The following is an 18,771-nucleotide window of genomic DNA, read 5'->3' on the forward strand; positions in this document are numbered from 1 at the left end:
ATAGGGGAACAGTGCTGGGAGCAAAATAATTGAGATAAACAACACTGGACTCACTCTAGAGGCGTTCACTGAGGGTGTAAGTGTCTCTAAGCACCCTCCTCCATTTTGACAGTCATGGGTCCACTTCCCCAAAGCTCCTCCCTGTGGCTCACCTCATGGCTTCCTGGTCCCATTGAGAGACCAGGACCACTTTTGTCATTGTCCAATCTACATTCACTTTGTTCCCAAAGTACTGCCTGCTCTAAGGTTCTTGTGTCCCAATGTCTTCCTCCCACTCATATTAAACTGTTATTCAGGTACAAAACATATTTATCTCTGATACTGTAGCTGCCCTCTCCACACAGAACCAGGCCAAAATTCCCTAGGGGACAAGAGAGAGCCTCAACCCATACTGCCTCCTCTTCACCAATCCCCAGACAGCATCCCTAGTCCAGGCTTGTGCACCTCCTCTTTGCCCACCTAGTATTTTTCTTGGAATTTAGGGTTTATTTCCTAAATGCTTGGAGAGCTTAGCCCCTGGAGGCCACCATGCCATTTCAGTTTTCTAACAATCATCTGTCTCCAGGTAAGATTGCCAGATGAAATAGTTGAAACATCTTTATACTAAAAACATATTTGTTGTTCATCTGAAATGCAAATGTAACTGGATGTCTTGTATTTTTATTTGGTATCTACCAGTGAGGCTTCCATAAATATGACCTCTGCCTGGCTGGTCCACCAGGCCACCCAGACATTCCTGAGCAGGTTTTAATATGCTTGAGTTCACCATGAGCAGACAAGCCAGGCCCTCACTGATTTAGAGTATCCAGACTTTCGTGCCAAGTGTATAAATGTAATATTAGGGATTAGTAAGTGTTTTAAGAGTGTTATACATTTTGGGCACAGAAAATAATACTTGGTTATATCCATCATTAGTGCCAGGTGCCTGTAATCCCAGATACTTGGAAGGCTGAGGCAGGAGAATAGCTTGAACCTGGGAGGCGGAGGTTGCAGTGAGCCAAGATCATGACACTGTACTCCAGCCTGGGCAACAGAGTGAGACTCTGTCTCAAGAAGAAAGAAAAGAAAACAAAAAGGAGTGCAAAAATCCTCCATAATCCAGCATATTTTGGCCCAGTCTTTTTGAATGTAACTATAAAAGTACTTTTAAAGAAACTGGGGCCAAGAGCCAGGCTGCAGTCTGCTATGGCCGTGCCTATGAATAGCTACTGCACTCCAGCCTGGACAATGTAACATCTCTACAATGTTTTTTTAAAAACAAAATATAAAAGAAAGAAATCGGTGCAAAACTGTACATAACTTGCTTTTTTCACATAAAAATATACAATGGAAATTTAAAATAGTTGCATAGTATTTATTCTATCATATAAATAAAAAACAATCTACTCAACCCTTTGCCTATTGTTGGATACTTAGGTTATTTCTAATTTTTCTTCTACCAGTCTTATCGTTGTACGTAAATTTTCCACAAGTCAGATGATTTCTGTAAATAGGCAAAATACACAATTTATAATAAAGTATTTTTATTATTAAACTGAAAAAGTTCTATTTCACTAGTAGTTAAATAAGCACAAAATACGAAACTTTTAAAACAGCATATTGACAAAGATTCTTAAGGTAGTAGTACTTGCTTCTGGAAATACAATGGAAGAAGCCCTCAAACACCTTCGAGGGTGCTGAGGTACTGAATATAACTTCTGTGAACCCTTTTTGCTTTTCTACTTACTCAACATCCATTTTTCCTCTTTCTGTTAACAGCACCCACTATTCCTCTGGGGAATCCCTTCCCCAAATTTGAGTTGATGTGTCTTGAGTGGGGATGAGACCACTCCCTTGCTTGAGTGAAAGCATTCCATCCTGTGGCCACAGTGATTGGTTGAAGGATGGGTACACTTCTCTTGTCTATTTTCTATTTAATTTTTTATTTAATTACTTCTATTTTTAAAAAGCCTTCTAGCTTCAAGAAAAGTGGCCAAACATTATTGTACGATAGTTCTCCCTTATTAATCCCAAGTTAATCCCAGGACTTTTATGAGAACTCCTGGAAGTTGGTGCTCTCTTTCCATGATTGTTTCTATGGTAGGATATATCCAAGTTGATTGTATCCTTGCCACTATAGCATAATAGCATATATCTGAATATTTCCCAGTACTGAAATATGGCATCTAATTGCTTCAATTTAATTGCTGTGGTTACTAGTGAATGTGAATATTTTCATAGACATTGGCTGCTTGCATCTCTTTTGTGATCTTGTGTCTATTCATGTCATTTGCCTCTTTTCCTATAAAATAACACAATAAAACTTTTATAAATTACTCATAAATTTTCTCTTAATTTCTTAAATGATGTTTTTACTATAACAAAGTTGAAAGTTTTTATGTATCCATATCTACTGAGCTCCCCATTATGATTTCCTCTTTTACTTTTTTGCTTAGAAAAATGTCCCCTATCCAAAGATGAGATAAACACTTGCCAATCTTTTTCTCTAGTATTTTGTTGCATTATTATTATTATAATAGTTAACCCTTTAATCTACTTGGAATTAGCTTTGGTATACACTGTGCTACAAAGCTCTAAATTTATTTTTCCCCAAATAGCTAGCTTAATTTCTCCTTCCTTCCTTCCTTCCTTCCTTCCTTCCTTCCTTCCTTCCTTCCTTCCTTCCTTCCTTCCTTCCTTCCTTCCTTCCATCCTTCCTTCCTTCCTCTTTCCCTCCCTCCCTCCCTCCTTCCTTCCTTCCTTTTCCTTTTTTTTTTTTTTTTTTTTGACAGGGTTTGCTGTCATCCATGCCTGAGTACAGTGGCACGATCATGGCTCACTGCAGCCTTGCCCTCCTGTGCTCAAGCGATCCTTCCACCTCAGCCTCCCAAGTAGCTGGTACCACAGGCATATGCCACCACAGGCATGTGCCACCACGTCTGGCCAATTTTTGTAGTTTTTGTAGAGACAGGGTTTCACCATGCTCTCCAGGGTGGTGTCAGATTCCTGCGCTCAAGCGATTTGCCCACCTTGGCCTCCCATAGGCATGAGCTCCGTGCCTGGCCATATTTTCTAAGTACTATGTTATCTCTCCCTTTTACATATGCTTTCCCCTGTGGGAAAAGAACACTTCACCAGTGTCACCACACCAGTGTCATCACACTGTGTCATCACACCTGGAGATTGGGCTTAATCCTAATCCTAGCGTGTTCTCATACATAGCGAGGAAGATGAGAAAGAAGGGGAGGCCAGAACACCTGTTTTCTTCACATTGACAATCACCCCATCAGCAGGAGTGACATCAGGTCTGTAGGTCCCAAGAAGCCCCCAAGATTGCAGGTGCAGCATGCGTCATGATTTACAATCCCAGCCCATCATCCCCTTCTGTTTATTTTTTCAGATGGAGTCTCAGTCTGTCACCCAGGCTGGACTGCAGTGTCACCATCTTGGCTCTCTGCAACCTCCACCTCCCAGGTTCAAGCAATTCTGCCTCAACCTCCTGAGTAGCTGGGACTACAGGTGCGCACCACCACACACAGCTAATTTTTGTCTTTTTAGTCCAGATGGGGTTTCACCATGTTGGCCGGGCTGGTCTCAAATTCCTGTCCTCAAGTGATCCGTCTGCCTCAGCCTCCCAAATTGCTGGGATTGCAGACAAGAGCCACGTGCCAGCCCCCTTTCTCTTTTCAGTCTTCACCCATTGCACAAGTTGCCTCCCAGGTCCCTCCCTAAACCCTGAGAGGAGGTAGTTGGATGAGTTGAGTTGGTCTGCCTCTAATTACTGCTTATTTAATGTGATTGTGAATTTTAATATCATTAACACAACAAGGGGTTCTGAGGCAAATAGGAGTGGTGCCTGCACAGTTGGCTTCAGCTGTATCCCTTGCCATTTGTATTCTTGGCTTATCTCATCCTGTGGTTTCAAGACTGTGAAAGCTCAGCAGTGCCTTCCCTCCTTATCTTGTCTGTTTCTCCACACACCTTCCCTGGGGTCTACTAGCGTGAAGTCGGGTAGCATGGATCGTCGTATATCTGAATATCTTTCTTTTTACCTGCATAAGCTGACATGTAAGCTTAAAATATTTTTGGTCCCTTAAAGCTCTACAGAGCTCACTGAAGTTTTTCTTTTTCTGGATTTAGTGTTTCGGAAAAGTGTAAGGGTACGTTATCCTCCTAAATGCTTGTAAAAGCTCTGCCCTCATGGAATTTACAGTCCAATGAAGAAAAATAAATTATTTGTGATGAAGAGTGCAATATGCTTTGCATTTAGTCTTACTTTTCATAGTCTCTGTCATCTTTCTGAGATTTGGGGAGGAGGAAAGGCTCAGTCCACCCTTGGGTAATAGAAGTCACTCTGTGCCAGGACAGGAATTAGGGAAAAGTTCCTGGATAGAAGAATTCACTGTATCTTGGCTCCTTGTGAAAGCAACCCTGGGCTAAGACTGAGCCTTGATTTCACTCTAGAAATTCCTGTTGGTTTTCACAACTAAGTGACTATCACTTTATGGTCACCCCCAGGGAGCTAGATGCCTCCTCAAGAGACCCCACCTGGTTGGTAAGCAGAGAAATTCTTTTCCTTTCTACATGCCATCTAGTGACTAACTTAAACGTTGTTGCATCTCCATTCATAAGAGCTCTGCTTTTGATTTGTTTTGGGATAAACCTGTCTCAAGCAGGGAATCTCAGCACTTTATTTCTTTTCAGCCCTTTAATCCTAATGCCAGGGCTTTACTCACAAAGCTTCGTAAATCTGTGACCACTGAAATATCCTCTCTCTACCTGCCAATACCTTCTTAAATACACATTTTTCATGGAGACTGTTATTAACCAAGCTCTTCTCTGCCCTCTTTAAGGACACATCACCGTGCAGATTCAGCCAGGTACTTGTGGGTTCGGTTGACAAGACTGACACTTCCCCGTGCCTCAGTTTCTTCGTTTGTAAAAATCGAGCTTGTAAAAATTATATCTATCTCACGGCTTTGCTGTAAGAATCGAATGAAATAATGCACACGCACTTGCCAAAACTCGCTATATTATTATTACATTCTACTTTAAGACTGAACATGAAAATCATGCAAAAAATTGTTTGCAAATTCAAGCCAGATATCGTGTCATGCTTACCAGAGAAGCGATGGTATTAAGTCAAGCACCCCTTTTAGGGCTGCAGGCTATAGGAACAGTTTCTATGGTCTATGCGCGTGCATCGATGAGGTTATCCACCCACCCCCTCCACTTTGTGTGTCTGGGTCTCCAGATTTCATTATAAAGAGGCAGAGCCCATCAGAGAACTTGATCGGCAGCCAGGAACGGTTTTTTCTTGCTCCGGTCCTTTGTCAGGTCTTTGTTCCGCCCCTGGCTACACTCTAACAGAACCACTTACTGGCGATTCACAGGAGGGGACCGGGTGGCGGGGCGGGGCGGGGCCTGCGGGGCGCGGGGCCGGAACGCGGACCCTGCGCAGCGATTGGGTTCACCCGGGGGGCCGTGCTGCGCAGAGTGCCAGGCTGCGGGCGGCGGCAGACCCGGGAGCGGAGACAGGCCCGCCGTCCCCGACGCCGCCGAGCAAGTCAGCTGCGCGCAGCCGCGGCTCGGAGACCGACGGGCAGAACGACGGGCGGCGGCTGCGGCGACCGCGGGACGGAGAGAGTCACGCGGCGGGAGGGGACCGGAATCCGCAGCTCGGGCCGCGCCATGGACGGCACCGACAACGCGACTCTGCTTTTCGCCCCTCTGCTGCGGGACAACTTCACCCTGGCGCCCAACTCCAGCAGCCCGGGCCCTGGCACGGACCTCGCCCTCGCCCCTGCCTCCAGCGCCGGCCCCGGCCCCGGGCTCAGCCTCGGGCCGGGTTCGAGCCTCGGCTTCAGCCCCGGTCCCACTCAGACCCCGGAGCCCACGACCAGCGGCCTCGCGGGCGGCGCGGCGAGCCACGGCCCTTCCCCGTTCCCTCGGCCCTGGGCGCCCCACGCGCCCCCGTTCTGGGACACGCCGCTGAACCACGGGCTGAACGTGTTCGTGGGCGCCGCCCTGTGTATCACCATGCTGGGCCTGGGCTGCACGGTGGACGTAAACCACTTCGGGGCGCACGTCCGCCGGCCCGTGGGCGCGCTGCTGGCCGCGCTCTGTCAGTTCGGCCTCCTGCCGCTGCTGGCCTTCCTGCTGGCCCTCGCCTTCAAGCTGGACGAGGTGGCTGCCGTGGCGGTGCTCCTGTGTGGCTGCTGTCCCGGCGGCAATCTCTCAAATCTTATGTCCCTGCTGGTTGACGGCGACATGAACCTCAGGTACGGATCTGTCTATTCCTTGGGCATCTGTCTCATTCCAGCCGCGCGTTTACGGCCGTGGGCTCAGGACGAAGGGCAGAGGCAGTGGAGGGGTTGGAATCAGGCGTGGAGGAAGGAGGAGGAAAGGAGAGGAAGATGATGACCCCCAGGCTTTAGAAGTCAAGGCCGACCCGCAGATTGTGCTGCTGGGGGAGCTAGCTAGACGGCGAGGGGCTGCTCCAAGGCCGGGATTCCATGCGCAGCGCGGCCCTTCAGCAGGGTCCCTCGCCGTCCTCTCCTAGCATCGGGCTGGCAGCGCAGGTCGTTGTCCAGTGGAAGACAAAGAGAAGGGGAAGGCTGAACTAGAACTCGCCGGCAACGTAAAAGTAAAATAGGGCTACTGGCCCGTCGGAGAAACTAATCTCACATAGAGGGCAGGATTGTTGAGTTCAGCCAAAAGTAGCAGTCAGCAGCTTTACCATGGCTTACCTTGCCGCAGGCTTGCAAGGAAGAACGCTCCTTCCCCTCAGAATCATCCAGGCTCAATAGACTTTATAAAGCCGAGGGCAGCAGTACTGAGACAGGGGGCTTATTTCTCCCCCCTGCCTTGGGTTCATAATTCCACTGGTCTTAAACGTGCTGCTCTCTTGGCACTCTCCTTGGATGATGTAGGTTCTGCCCAGACTTCAACCCTGGGACTCCTTTCACCTTCTCAACATACAATAAAAAGGTTGGCTGGCTGTTTGACTCAAAGCTCGTTCTGATTTCTGCTCATTCCCTTTTCTGCAGCATCATCATGACCATCTCCTCCACGCTTCTGGCCCTTGTCTTGATGCCCCTGTGCCTGTGGATCTACAGCTGGGCTTGGATCAACACCCCTATCGTGCAGTTACTACCCCTAGGGACCGTGACCCTGACACTCTGTAGCACTCTCATCCCTATCGGGTTGGGCGTCTTCATTCGCTACAAATACAGCCGGGTGGCTGACTACATTGTGAAGGTAAGGCCCCTCTTCCCTTTCCATACTAGCTTGGAGAGCCCTTGATCTCTGACCCACAGCAGAAATGTGAGGAAGTTTGGAGAAGGGGGAAAGGAAGAAAAGGCCTTGGAAGTAGTTGCATGTATAAAATTTTTTAAAAAAGGTTTATGCTACGAAGATAACTTCCACTTTTGGGATTCCTAGAATAATAGCTTTAATTAAGACACAGCTTAATCAAAACCAGGATAAAAGAACTATCAGTACTCATCGGGAGGAAACAGATCATAGAGGGGTGGGGAAGATGACAGTGTAATTAAATGGCAACATATTTTCCACTAATTGTATATAATTAAAAATCAAAGCAGATTAAATATAATTACTTTAATAGAATTGGTGCACTATTTTAGAAATGCATGGCTATCTTTCAAAAATGGAACTGGAATTCTGAGAAACTCCATAGTAGGTTCCTTTAACATTTTATTAAATTTTTTAAAGTAAGTTGATACTAATAGGACAAAAGTAATGGAAAAGTGACATTGTAGTAATAGAACACACAAAATATTCACTTTAAAGCACAAAATAAAATTGGGTCCTGGATAAATAATGGAGATTATATTGCCCTCACTAAATGTGTTTCTTTTTCTTTCTCCATTGCAATATTTATGGCTTCTAAAGCTAGTGAAAAGATGGGGGATTTCTATAATTTGTGCAATATTTCTCCGAAGGCTTTGATTTTTTAAAAAATTAATGCTTTCTGTAGCAGTAGAGATTTTAGTAGTTTAGTAGTAGTTTAGTAGATTCTAGTAGTGGACTGGAGGAAAAAAAATCTTTGTAAAATTAAGCTGTCTTTGAAAATTCAAAAATAGTAGTGAAAAAGAATAAACCATGACCAGGATGCTGACTTCAGGTAATTAATCAAATAAAATACGTAACTATTACTGCAAAATGCACAGGCAAATTCCTTTGGACAAATGAAGAGAAAAAGAGCCACCTTAATGTTTCAATTATGTAGATTCAAGAAGACATAATCTTTTGTTTTACTTATTTTCTAAAGTAATCTGATTATATAGTCAGCTTTTATTAATATGAAAAGTAGAGAGTTCTTTTCTGTGCATATATCCAGCCCTGAGTAAAAGAAATCCTGCTCCATAATAAACATGTATATGTGAATGTAAAAATATATGTGTACATGTAAATACGCATATATTAATACCTGTTATGTATACTCATACTCTTGAGATGCATTAAGAACTTGTTAATCTTAATCATTAAGCTAATGCTATTAACGTGATGGCATTTACTATAAAACCTTAGGAAGTCTAAGAGAAAGTCAGTCAAATGACCTACACACCAAAAACAGAAGTATATTTAATATAAATATATTAATAAATTAATGTATTTAATATTCAAATATAATAGATCAATAAGATTAGCTACCTTTGAATTTAAGGTTAACCTCGCCCTATTCTTTAACACACTATTAAGAAACGGTTTATATAATTGTTACACCTTTGCAAATACTTCAAAATGAGCATTCAATGTCAATGCTTGCCCAAATGATTTAAAAGTTCTAAGGGATTTTGGAGCCAATATTTCAAAATGAAGAAATCAGATTGTCAATGCTTTTAATGTGACATACTTTGAAATGGTATGCTTTTACATGTAATAGCTTGGTTTCTGCCAATTGTACATCTGTAGTATCTGTACCTTATATAATAATTATTGCGGCATCCTCTAGGGTAGAATTTGTGACCAGCTGATAAATTTTAAATAACTTTTTAAGAGTGTAGAGTCATGCCAGTCCCAAAGACTGCAAAAGGGATATCACAGCTATCCAGGGAACCAGAAGCAACATTTAAACTGTTCTCTCTGGATCGAGTTTCCTTCCCCTGCCCACTCCTCATTAAAAATAATAAGTTAACTACCAATAAGAAGGAGGAGTAGGAGAGGAATTTTTAGGTTTCCACCTTACTATTCATACAGCCTGTTTTATTTGAATGAGTGAAATGTACCAGTCAGAACATCAAGATTACATGTTTTATACAGATGTCAATTGTACTGTATCTAAAATTCATCTATTGTAATAATACCTAAGCATCATTAGAGACTTACAGATGGGAGGTTTCTCATGAACAAATGAAAAAGGGGAAAGTTGCCAAATTGCAAAGAATTCTTCACATCTTTATTTACATTTTTTTCTCTTACATAATCTAAGAATAGGTAATTGTTTCAATATTGCAAGCAATCCTCTGCAATATATTTTCAGGGTTAAAAAAATCACACACTGAGCTTCAGACATTTTAATCAAGTTTCACAAGTTTTAACTCACGTAAAATGAGAACCAATTTCTTATGGAAAACATGGGGTTCAGTTCAGGGAAAGTAAATATACACTTGTCTGCTCTAATGATCAGACCATACCTGGGGTATTAGGCTCAGTGCTAAATGCCCTGTTTTTAAGAGGCACATTCACAAACGAAACACATGTTCAGAACAGTCAGGATACCAAAACAAAGTTAGGTGATGGAGGCTTTAATCTGGGGACTATCTGCCTGGAGAAGAGTAGCCTTCCCTGATAACCGGTTTTAAAGCTTTTGAAGAGCTGTTTTTCAGAAAAGCTTTTTTTTTTTTTTAAGAGCTGGTCTTTGTTGCTCCTGACAGCCTATATCCAAGTCAATGGCTAGAGGTTATAGAAGGCAAATTGTCCCTCAACATAAGGACAGGCCTCCAAACAATCAGAGCTGCCCAATGTGGCTCTGGATGCTTCCTGAAGAGGTGGCCTGCCCGTCTTCAGAAATATTCTGTCAAAGGTCCTCCATTTTGTGTTGGAGATCATACTAGATTGGTGTTTTCTTCCCTGAGCTTAGGATTCTCTCGCCTGAATTCATCTACAACCATCTCATTGTAATTTTCTATTACTAGGTTTCCCTGTGGTCTCTGCTGGTGACTCTGGTGGTACTTTTCATAATGACCGGCACTATGTTAGGACCTCAACTGTTGGCAAGTATTCCCGCAGCTGTTTATGTGATAGCAATTTTTATGCCTTTGGCAGGCTACGCCTCAGGCTATGGTTTAGCTACTCTCTTCCATCTTCCACCCAACTGCAAGAGGACTGTATGTCTGGAAACAGGTAGTCAGAATGTGCAGCTTTGTACAGCCATTCTAAAACTGGCCTTTCCGCCGCAATTCATAGGAAGCATGTACATGTTTCCTTTGCTCTATGCGCTTTTCCAGTCTGCAGAAGCAGGGATTTTTGTTTTAATCTATAAAATGTATGGAAGTGAAATGTTGCACAAGCGAGATCCTCTAGATGAAGATGAAGATACAGATATTTCTTATAAAAAACTAAAAGAAGAGGAAATGGCAGACACTTCCTATGGCACAGTGAAAGCAGAAAATATAATGATGGAAACCACTCAGACTTCTCTCTAAATGTGGAGATACACGGGAGCTTCGTCTTGCTGAAATATTGCTTCATATTTATGGCGTGTGGTAGTGCACATGGTTAACATAAAAGATGACACTGGTTCACATCATACATGTCACAATTCTGATCTTTTCATTTTAAGGTTTGCTGGTGTATTAACCAAACGTTGTCACAAATTACAAATCAATGCTGTAATATAATTTGCACCTGGGATGGCTAACCTGAAGTCTGAATTAAATGTGCTTTTTAGTTTTTACCATCACCAATTTCTATGACTGTTGCAAATTCAGAAACTTTTAGAAAACAGAGTCTTGGAAATGTAGAATTTTGGCGCACTATCTTATGAGTAAAACCAAGCTATCTTTGTTAAGCATAATTGAGTTTAGTGTAATTGTTGTTAAAAAAAAAAAGTGTGCTTGCTCTACTTAAAATTCCTGACAATGTTGAATTTTAACCTGTATTCAGAAAAATTCCAAAACGGGTCAGTTAAATAAGGAAATATACTATTTGTCAAACCAGTATCAGAGAAAAGTTACATTAATGTATTTGATTATTTGATCTGGTATCTACTTAGTAATGAATAATCAACATTTTTTCTAGTGGACAGGCCATGTTCTTTTCGATTGGTCTTCTGCATTTATGTAAACACACCCCAAATCAATTTATCTTTTGGAGGAATGATTTGGTTGGGAAATTTTGCAGAACCACTCTGGAGCAGAGCAAAATGGTACCTCGGGTCATCACTGGGACTGGGGGAAAGGACACGCTCCAGGGGAGAAAACAATTCGCCTGGACGAAGATCCCTGGGCGGTTCTCCATGAACTCGCCGAGGGGGCTTAGTGGGTAGTCTCTCGAGCAGCTCTGAGACTAAACTATCATCTGAGTCAATGAGTAATAACAGACCCAGAACAGTTCCCAAACCTTGGCACTTTCGCTCATTTAGCCAGAGGCACCCGGCCTAGCCTTGGCTTTCTGGTGCGGGGAATGTGGGAGAGCGGGGAGCGAGGGGAAGGGGGAGCGGGGGGAGGGGGGCGGTGCGTAGGCACCTGGAACAATCAGGGCACCGGGAGTAGCCGACTCAGCTGATGCCGGTGATGAATTTCTCTAATTGAAATCCTACCCATCTCGGGCGCCTTGGTTCCCTTACGAATCAGCCCTTTCATCACAAAGAAAGCCCTCTCTCCAGATAATCTAAGGGTCATTGTGCCAACATCCGGGCGTGGAGAGTTTCCGTAGGGAGAAGGACGGAGAGGGGCCCCCTCGGCGGGGACGCGGGCCGATGGCTGGAAGGGCGTGGAGGGCGGTGCAGCGTGCGAGCCCCAGCCGAGGGCCGTCCCCGCCTCCGCTCGGCTGCCCCGGCGAGTCGCCTATTTAGGGTGCGGCGGCGGGCGGCAGCGGTGCGCCCATGGCGGCCCTGGGGGACGAGGTGCTGGACGGTTACGTGTTCCCGGCGTGCCCCCCCTGCTCGTACCCGTACCCGGCGGCCACCAAGGGCAAGGGCGCGGCGGGCGGTAACTGGCAGCACCGCGGCGCGGGCTGCCTTCCCGCCGCCTCCCCATCCTCGGTGGGCGCGGCCTCGTCGTCCTTCCCGGGCCGAGGGAGGCTGACAGCCGCCGAGTACTTCGACAGCTACCAGCGGGCGCAGCTCATGGCTCTCCTGGCGCAGGTGGGGCCGGGTCTCGGGCCGCGCGCCCGGAGGGCCGGCAGCTGCGACGTGGCGGTGCAGGTGAGCCCGCGCATCGACGCCGCGGTACAGTGCTCGCTGGGGAGGCGCACGCTGCAGCGCCGGGCCCGCGACCCCGAGTCCCCGGCCGGCCCCATGGCCGAGGGCACCACGGGCGGCGGCTCTAACTCCCAGCAGTCAGCCTGTCGAGGCCTGGAGCAGGGCGGCCCCCAGAACGGCGCCCCGCGGCCCTTGCGCTTCCCGCGCACAGTCGCCGTGTACTCGCCCGTGGCCTCGCGCCGTCTCACCACCTTCCTGGAGGGACCCGGGGCTGCGGCGGGCGAGCAGAGGTCCGGGGCGTCGAATGGAGAGCGGGGGCCGCCGCCCGCGAGGGTTCAAGACCCAGAGGAGGGGGAGGTGTGGACGAGGAAGGCGCCCCGGCGGCCGCAGTCCGATGACGACGACGGCGAGGCCCAGGCCGCTGTCCGAGCGAGCTGGGAGCAGCCGACCGACGGTCCCGAGCTGCCGTCGCGAGAGGCCCAGGAGGGGGAGGCGGCTCCGCGGTCGGCGCTAAGGAGCCCCGGGCAACCTCCGCCGGCAGGGAGGGCCCGAGACGGCGGCGACGGACGGGAGGCGGCCGCCGCGGGAGAGAGGCCATCGCCACGGAGCCCGGAGCCGGGCAAGGAGCGGCTGCGCTTCCAAGTAAGGCCTGGGGCGGTGAGGGCACAGGAGAGCCCGGGGATGCGGGTGTCTTCCTGGGGCCGGGCCCTGTGACTGCTTCGGGTACACTTGAAGGTGTGGCGCTTCCTTAAGCGTGGCCACTTCCGTGTTTCCGAAACAGCCAATGCCCGCGACAGGTGTCTTCCCCCACAGCAGTCTCTTGTCCCGACAGCCTGACTTACTCGCCGCGGCTGCTCCACAGGCTGGCCAGGGCAACGCCCTTGGGACATTCACAACCCTCATATTTGCACTGTAAACCTTGGGCAGTGGGCGTGTAGGCCAGTCCTGACCGCGTGGTTGGATGACCTATGAGTACGCACAACTGAACTTCGGGAGCACTTGCAGGCAGGAGAGTCGATTCCGAAGAATCCCCCTCTCCCATTTCTGCACTAGATGTGGCAAAAACCCTTCAACTGCTGAGATTCTGGTTAGCAATTCTGACTTCTCCTTTACAAGCTTCCAGGCTATTGGAAAGCTGGAGCTCCTAAAATGCCCCTTCCTAGGAATTTGCTTTGCTTTTAAAAAGCACCCCCACCTCAGAAATCCAATACTGTGAAAGCATTTGGACTGCTCAGTACTGCCGCCCAAGAGCAGCAGGCCGAACCTTTAAAGGGCTGGGGCACGCAGAGGGCAGTTGTGACCTAGCAGAAGTGGAAAGGCACAAGAGGTGGTAAGAAGCCCGAGGGAGTCCTTCGCGGTCTCTTCCACGGCCATCACAGGCTGGTATTCCTTTTGAGGGGCGGTGTTGGTGGCGGTAGGCTGATTGTGTGAGGAGTGACTCGAGAGGCCAGGGCTTTCCAGCGTGGCCATGCACGAGCTGTGTGTGATCTTAGGCCAGTCATAACCTTCCTGGACTTAACAGTCAGTCTCACAGGTGAGCAGACTGAATTAAGTGCTCCCCAGAGTTCCTTCCAATTCTAAAAGCCTAACTCTAAAAACGTGTGTATAACTGGTTACTCACTGGGAGGGAAGAAGGGAAGTTTAGATAACACTACTTTTGTTCATATTGAATATGAATTATGGCTTACGTACAATTTCGGTTCCTGGCTCTACTGTTTGGGAATTAACTAGCAGCATGAAGAATGTGATCTTGGTGAACCCCTTAAAGTTCCTTGGATGTGGAGTCTTATTTTTCTTCAGCTTAATACCTTTCATGTGTGCATAGTCTAAGATCAGGCTTCATCTTAAAAGGCCTCCCTGAAGAATCCCAAACTTCAGAGAACTGTTTAACTATTATGTCCCTAATTATTCATTTATCAGCCAGCCTTATGAACTGAGTGAATCTGGTATATGAACTTTAAGGCCCATGCTTGCTTAATTGTTTGACTAGGCTATTAGCTCACTCCATTACTGTATTGAAGAGGCATACCCAAACCTGACCCTGCTTTCTTTCCTGATCTGGAGTGAAGTTGACAGTTGCAGATATCAAGTAGATCCTTCCCAATGTCTGGAAATGAAGGATAATTCAGGTCTTATGTTGGTTAAACTGACATATCCTGTTGTTCAGTTCTTAGAGCAGAAATATGGCTATTACCACTGCAAGGACTGCAACATCCGCTGGGAGAGTGCTTATGTGTGGTGTGTACAGGGAACTAACAAGGTAAGAAATACCAGGTGACTGGCATCTTCTTGCTAAAAGTGTCAAGGCAATTTTGTTTTATTTTCTTTCTCATCACAGGTTTACTTCAAACAGTTTTGCAGAACTTGTCAGAAGTCTTATAACCCTTACCGAGTGGAGGATATCACCTGTCAAGTAAGTCAGATGTTTTGCATTTTGTCTGACCTGGGCTGTCGTAGAGGTTTTTAGTGTAGTTTGAGTATACTTCCAAAAAGAGGCCAGGTCCCCAGACCTTAGGTTTCAACTGGCTTTTGTTAGGAGTGGTAGAAACAATACTCACCTGGGAAACGGGGCCTTGGTGTTAGCTTCTTTCTGCCCTTGCAAATCTTGCTCTTGTTAACCTCTTCTAAAACTGTTAACCTCACTTGCAATATGGAAGAATACTTGCCTTACTTGCTACTTAGTCAGATATATAAGAAAATTAACAAAAACATGCTTGTCAGCTAACATGAAGTAGTCAAGGTTGACTGTTTTACCGAAATGCCTCTTAGGAAGCACAACCTCAAGGTATTGAGTCTAAGCACATGGGGTTAGTTTGTCTTGCCTGAAAGCTCACAAAGGGGGACAGTTTAAGATAAATCTAAGTTGTCTAGCTTTATGGGGAGTTGACTGTAACGGTAAGCAAGCAATATGTTAATTAAGCATTGCTTAAGTACTTGCTTGCTATTAACTGTGCTAAGGGGCTTAGGTAATCTTTAAGAGGAAAGTGTCTAAATTCGCCTCTTATCACACAGCTAATGGAGTCTGAATTGCCAATTGAGACAGGCTAATCAATACACTTGACCCACGTTGGATATTTAGAAGCATTAACACCCTGGGGTGGTGGAGAGAAACTAAGTATGGCAAGCCACTTAGAATCACTTAGATCAGGGCCGGGCATGTTTGTAAAGGGGGATGCCTTAACCACTCTGCTCTTGGTGTTCGTTGTCAAATTCATCCCTGACTTGTTCTCTACCCTTCCTCTTAAAAAGTTGCAAAAGAAACTTCACAACTCATAATTGGATCTGATGCAATATTAGCAGCACTACAGCATGGTTAAACACTCACTATTCCTAGCCCTGTCATTGCTAGGTAGGTAGGGATGTAGAGGGAAAACAAGATTACTACGGGACCTTGCTTAGAGTGCATTCAATAAGTACTTGAATGGACTAGAGAAATGTTGAAGTCCTAGGAAATCACTAAGGGTTTATCTTCTGTACGCCCTTCTGTATTTTTTTTTCCCCCAGAGTTGTAAACAAACTAGATGTTCCTGCCCAGTAAAACTTCGCCACGTGGACCCTAAACGGCCCCACCGTCAAGATTTGTGTGGTAGATGCAAAGGCAAACGCCTGTCCTGTGACAGCACTTTCAGCTTCAAATACATCATTTAGGTGAAAGTCAGTGTTGCTGTGCATGCACTGATGGAGTAGATGAGTGAGCTTTTCCGTGCCTCTCCTCTCCACCTCTCCCTTCTCAAAATACTTCATGAAAGGCAGTGTATTCTGAAAAAGCCTTCAAATAAAGGTATTGCAACACAATTTAGATATTGCATAAAATCTGTCTTTGAAAATAAAGTTTCAAGAGCGCTTGTCTTGTGCTAACAGTCTGGGCCTGTCACTTCACCTTTATGAATGCTTGCTGATGGCAGAGAGTGGGCCAGGCTCTGAGTTAGGCTGTGGCTACTTGGAAAACAATTTAGTGGGGGCTCGTAGACGAGGTCTACTATTTAGGCAGCTCTGGAAGACTGAAGCTTAGAAGGAAGTTAACTGAATAAAAAGCCACCTAGAGATTGTGCCACTGCATTCCAGCCTGGGCGACAGAGCGAGACTCCGTCTCAAAAAGAAAAAAAAAAGCTGCCTAGCTGTAACATTAAGGCATTCTTTTGGGAGAGGTGGAGGCAGAGCCATTTCTTGGTTGCATGAGACTGTTGGGAGGTTAACGGTAGAGTAAGAATGCTGAATGGCGGTGATGGGGTAGGTAAAGGCTTTAGTGTCCGGGTGACTTTAGGAGGTAAGCTACTAGGTAGAGGAAGGCTGGGAAAACTAACCTGACTGACTAGTCAGTTTCACAAATGTGGCAAAAGTGGGGCTTGGAACAGGGTGGCTGTGGGCAAATGGCTGCTTTAAGACACTGAATAACCCATCAAGTAGACTTTGTGTTTCTTCAAAGCTTTTTTTTTTTTTTTTTCTTAAAGTAGGCCTCCTAAATGTACTTATAAGATGTCAAGTTAGAGGCGTAGGCCTTAGCCTTTGTCTTCACTGACTTGGTGCTAGTTGGGATGCCAGACTCTTAACTGCATCTAGTAGCTTCTCATGACAACACTGAGGCCCCACTGCCAGAATGCTCCTAGTTGAGGATGGGACTGAGTTTAGAGCCTCAAGTGCATCTGATGAAATTAAAGTTGTAGTATTGGTTTAATTAGAGAAACCATATAATTGGAACCATGTGCTAATTATGCCTCCAATTGTCTAACATCCCACTTAAGTGAACTCCTTACTACCTTAGGCCATAGCACTAAGTCTTAACATTCTTGGACACTTGTTAAAAGGGGCCAAAGTGGGTTTGAGGTCTCCATAGAATCTGTATCTCGAGGGGAAAGGCCCACCTGCATCGATGTGGACGGAGATGGTGCGTGTAAAATGCAGATTACTGGATACCTGTCCTACCTACATTTAACAGGCACCCCCAGCTGTTACTAATGGAATTGAAGCATGAGAACTTGTGCTCAGCAGAGAAGAGGTGGCATCTCATGGAGCTTCTAGTACAGCAGGCAGATAGCCACTAGTTTTTACATCAATGTAAAACCGAGGTTCTGACCTGTGATAAGGACAATCTGCTAAAGTGCCTCTGCAGTAAGGGACCTGACTTAGGTCAGGGAAACCCTGCCTAAAAGAATGACACCTCAGCTGAACTCCATTTCAAATAAGTTGAATGAGGCAAAAATGGCGAGGGGAAAATTTCCAGATTAGGGCAACAATCTGCAAAAGCCCTGTGGTAGAAAACCACCAGGAGGAGGCCACAGTGGGAGAATACTCTGGAGGACATGCCAGGTGAATCTAGCAGTGCCAGACTGGAGGGGTGTTTTAGGCCTTCATTAGGAGGATGGTCTCTACTGGAGTGCAGGGGCTACTCACAGGCATTATCAGGGTACACCACAGCCTCAAGCTCCTGGGCTCAAGTGATCCATCCTCCTGGCTCAGCCTCTCAAGTGGCTGGGACTACAGGCACTTTGTCAGGCTGCACTAAAAAGTTTTAAAGGTATGCTGGAGATAGTAGGGCATGGTGACATATAGACTCACTTTAAAAAAACCACTCCAGCTATACAGTGGATACCTGTAGATAAGGAGACTTGCAGGGACCAGATAAAGTGGTGGCAAGGCTAAAGAGAAATGACAAGAACTGGTGTGGGTAAAGGCGATGTGTTTTTTATTGGTTCTAACATGTTCCTGTTTGGTTGGGGGTAGGTACAGGGGTAGGAAACCCATTTGTACTGTGGCGTGCAAGTGATACATAATGTGATCAATAGCATTTGCTCAATGAATGAATTACATAAAAGGTACCTGCATTGAGTCCTAAGAAATTTCCACTGGCTATTAATATGGTTACATTGTTCTTTAATATTGCTTGCTATTAATTTTCCTAACATAGCAGCTAACCCTATTTTTCAGCTGAGGAAAGTAAGGATCAGACTGTTTTACTTAGGGTGGGTGGGCATGCAGATATTCAACAAAGTGGCACAAAAACATGCCATTCAGATTATGGTGATTACATTCGAGCAATGAAAAGGCACTGCCAAACTCTTTATGTGTACAATCCAAACACTTACAAGATGTGAATGGATTTTAAGACAGGTTGAGAGAGGTTAGAGGGAGATACTCCAGGATGTCTCTGGGTATCAAGAGAAGTAACTGTAGTTTTCTTCAAATGTCCTTTATTTTCTAAAGGAACCATGGATTACTTTGAAAAATCAGGGAAGAAAATGCTATACAATACCAATAAATGGATTTTAATGCTGTCTCTCTCCTTTTGTTTAGGTTATCCTGGTGTTTTATGTGAGCAGTATTTACTCATAGGCCTGAATGAGGATCCTTACTCTTCTCTTGAGTCTTTTTCTAAGAACGCATGTAATGATTTCCTAAATTTAAGG

General features: G+C 45.7%; 2 protein-coding genes across 5 annotated transcripts; both read left to right on the forward strand.

The window, feature by feature from the left end:
- The first annotated feature begins 5,451 nt into the window (after nucleotides 1-5,451).
- SLC10A4 (solute carrier family 10 member 4) lies at nucleotides 5,452-11,248 on the forward strand. The gene is made up of 3 exons (XM_005554850.5): nucleotides 5,452-6,260; nucleotides 7,029-7,239; nucleotides 10,140-11,248. The coding sequence occupies exons 1-3, from the start codon at nucleotides 5,671-5,673 to the stop codon at nucleotides 10,647-10,649; spliced, it is 1,311 nt and encodes a 436-aa protein (XP_005554907.3). The 5' UTR covers nucleotides 5,452-5,670; the 3' UTR covers nucleotides 10,650-11,248.
- Nucleotides 11,249-12,043: 795 nt separating this feature from the next.
- ZAR1 (zygote arrest 1) lies at nucleotides 12,044-18,765 on the forward strand. 4 transcript variants are annotated; one of them, XM_065544994.1, is made up of 4 exons: nucleotides 12,044-13,009; nucleotides 14,535-14,627; nucleotides 14,706-14,780; nucleotides 18,659-18,765. In XM_065544994.1, the coding sequence occupies exons 1-4, from the start codon at nucleotides 12,050-12,052 to the stop codon at nucleotides 18,695-18,697; spliced, it is 1,167 nt and encodes a 388-aa protein (XP_065401066.1). In that variant the 5' UTR covers nucleotides 12,044-12,049; the 3' UTR covers nucleotides 18,698-18,765. The 4 variants fall into 4 exon arrangements, with proteins under 4 accessions (XP_065401066.1, XP_045248285.2, XP_065401067.1 ...); XM_045392350.3 differs by lacking the exon at nucleotides 18,659-18,765 and adding an exon at nucleotides 15,872-16,212; XM_065544995.1 differs by lacking the exon at nucleotides 14,535-14,627.
- Nucleotides 18,766-18,771: the final 6 nt, after the last annotated feature.

This window comes from Macaca fascicularis, chromosome 5 (assembly GCF_037993035.2).
Source record: "Macaca fascicularis isolate 582-1 chromosome 5, T2T-MFA8v1.1".
Taxonomy (NCBI): domain Eukaryota; kingdom Metazoa; phylum Chordata; class Mammalia; order Primates; family Cercopithecidae; genus Macaca; species Macaca fascicularis.

Bases quoted from the DNA above. Each gene is read 5' to 3' on its own strand.
- ZAR1 (XM_045392350.3), top strand. From the start codon at position 12,050: ATGGCGGCCCTGGGGGACGAGGTGCTGGACGGTTACGTGTTCCCGGCG. The intron at 13,010-14,534 runs GTAAGGCCTGGG...CCTGTTGTTCAG, and splicing joins AGGAGCGGCTGCGCTTCCAA to TTCTTAGAGCAGAAATATGG. The intron at 14,781-15,871 runs GTAAGTCAGATG...TTTTTCCCCCAG, and splicing joins TGGAGGATATCACCTGTCAA to AGTTGTAAACAAACTAGATG.
- SLC10A4 (XM_005554850.5), top strand. From the start codon at position 5,671: ATGGACGGCACCGACAACGCGACTCTGCTTTTCGCCCCTCTGCTGCGG. The intron at 6,261-7,028 runs GTACGGATCTGT...CCTTTTCTGCAG, and splicing joins GACGGCGACATGAACCTCAG to CATCATCATGACCATCTCCT. The intron at 7,240-10,139 runs GTAAGGCCCCTC...TTCTATTACTAG, and splicing joins TGGCTGACTACATTGTGAAG to GTTTCCCTGTGGTCTCTGCT.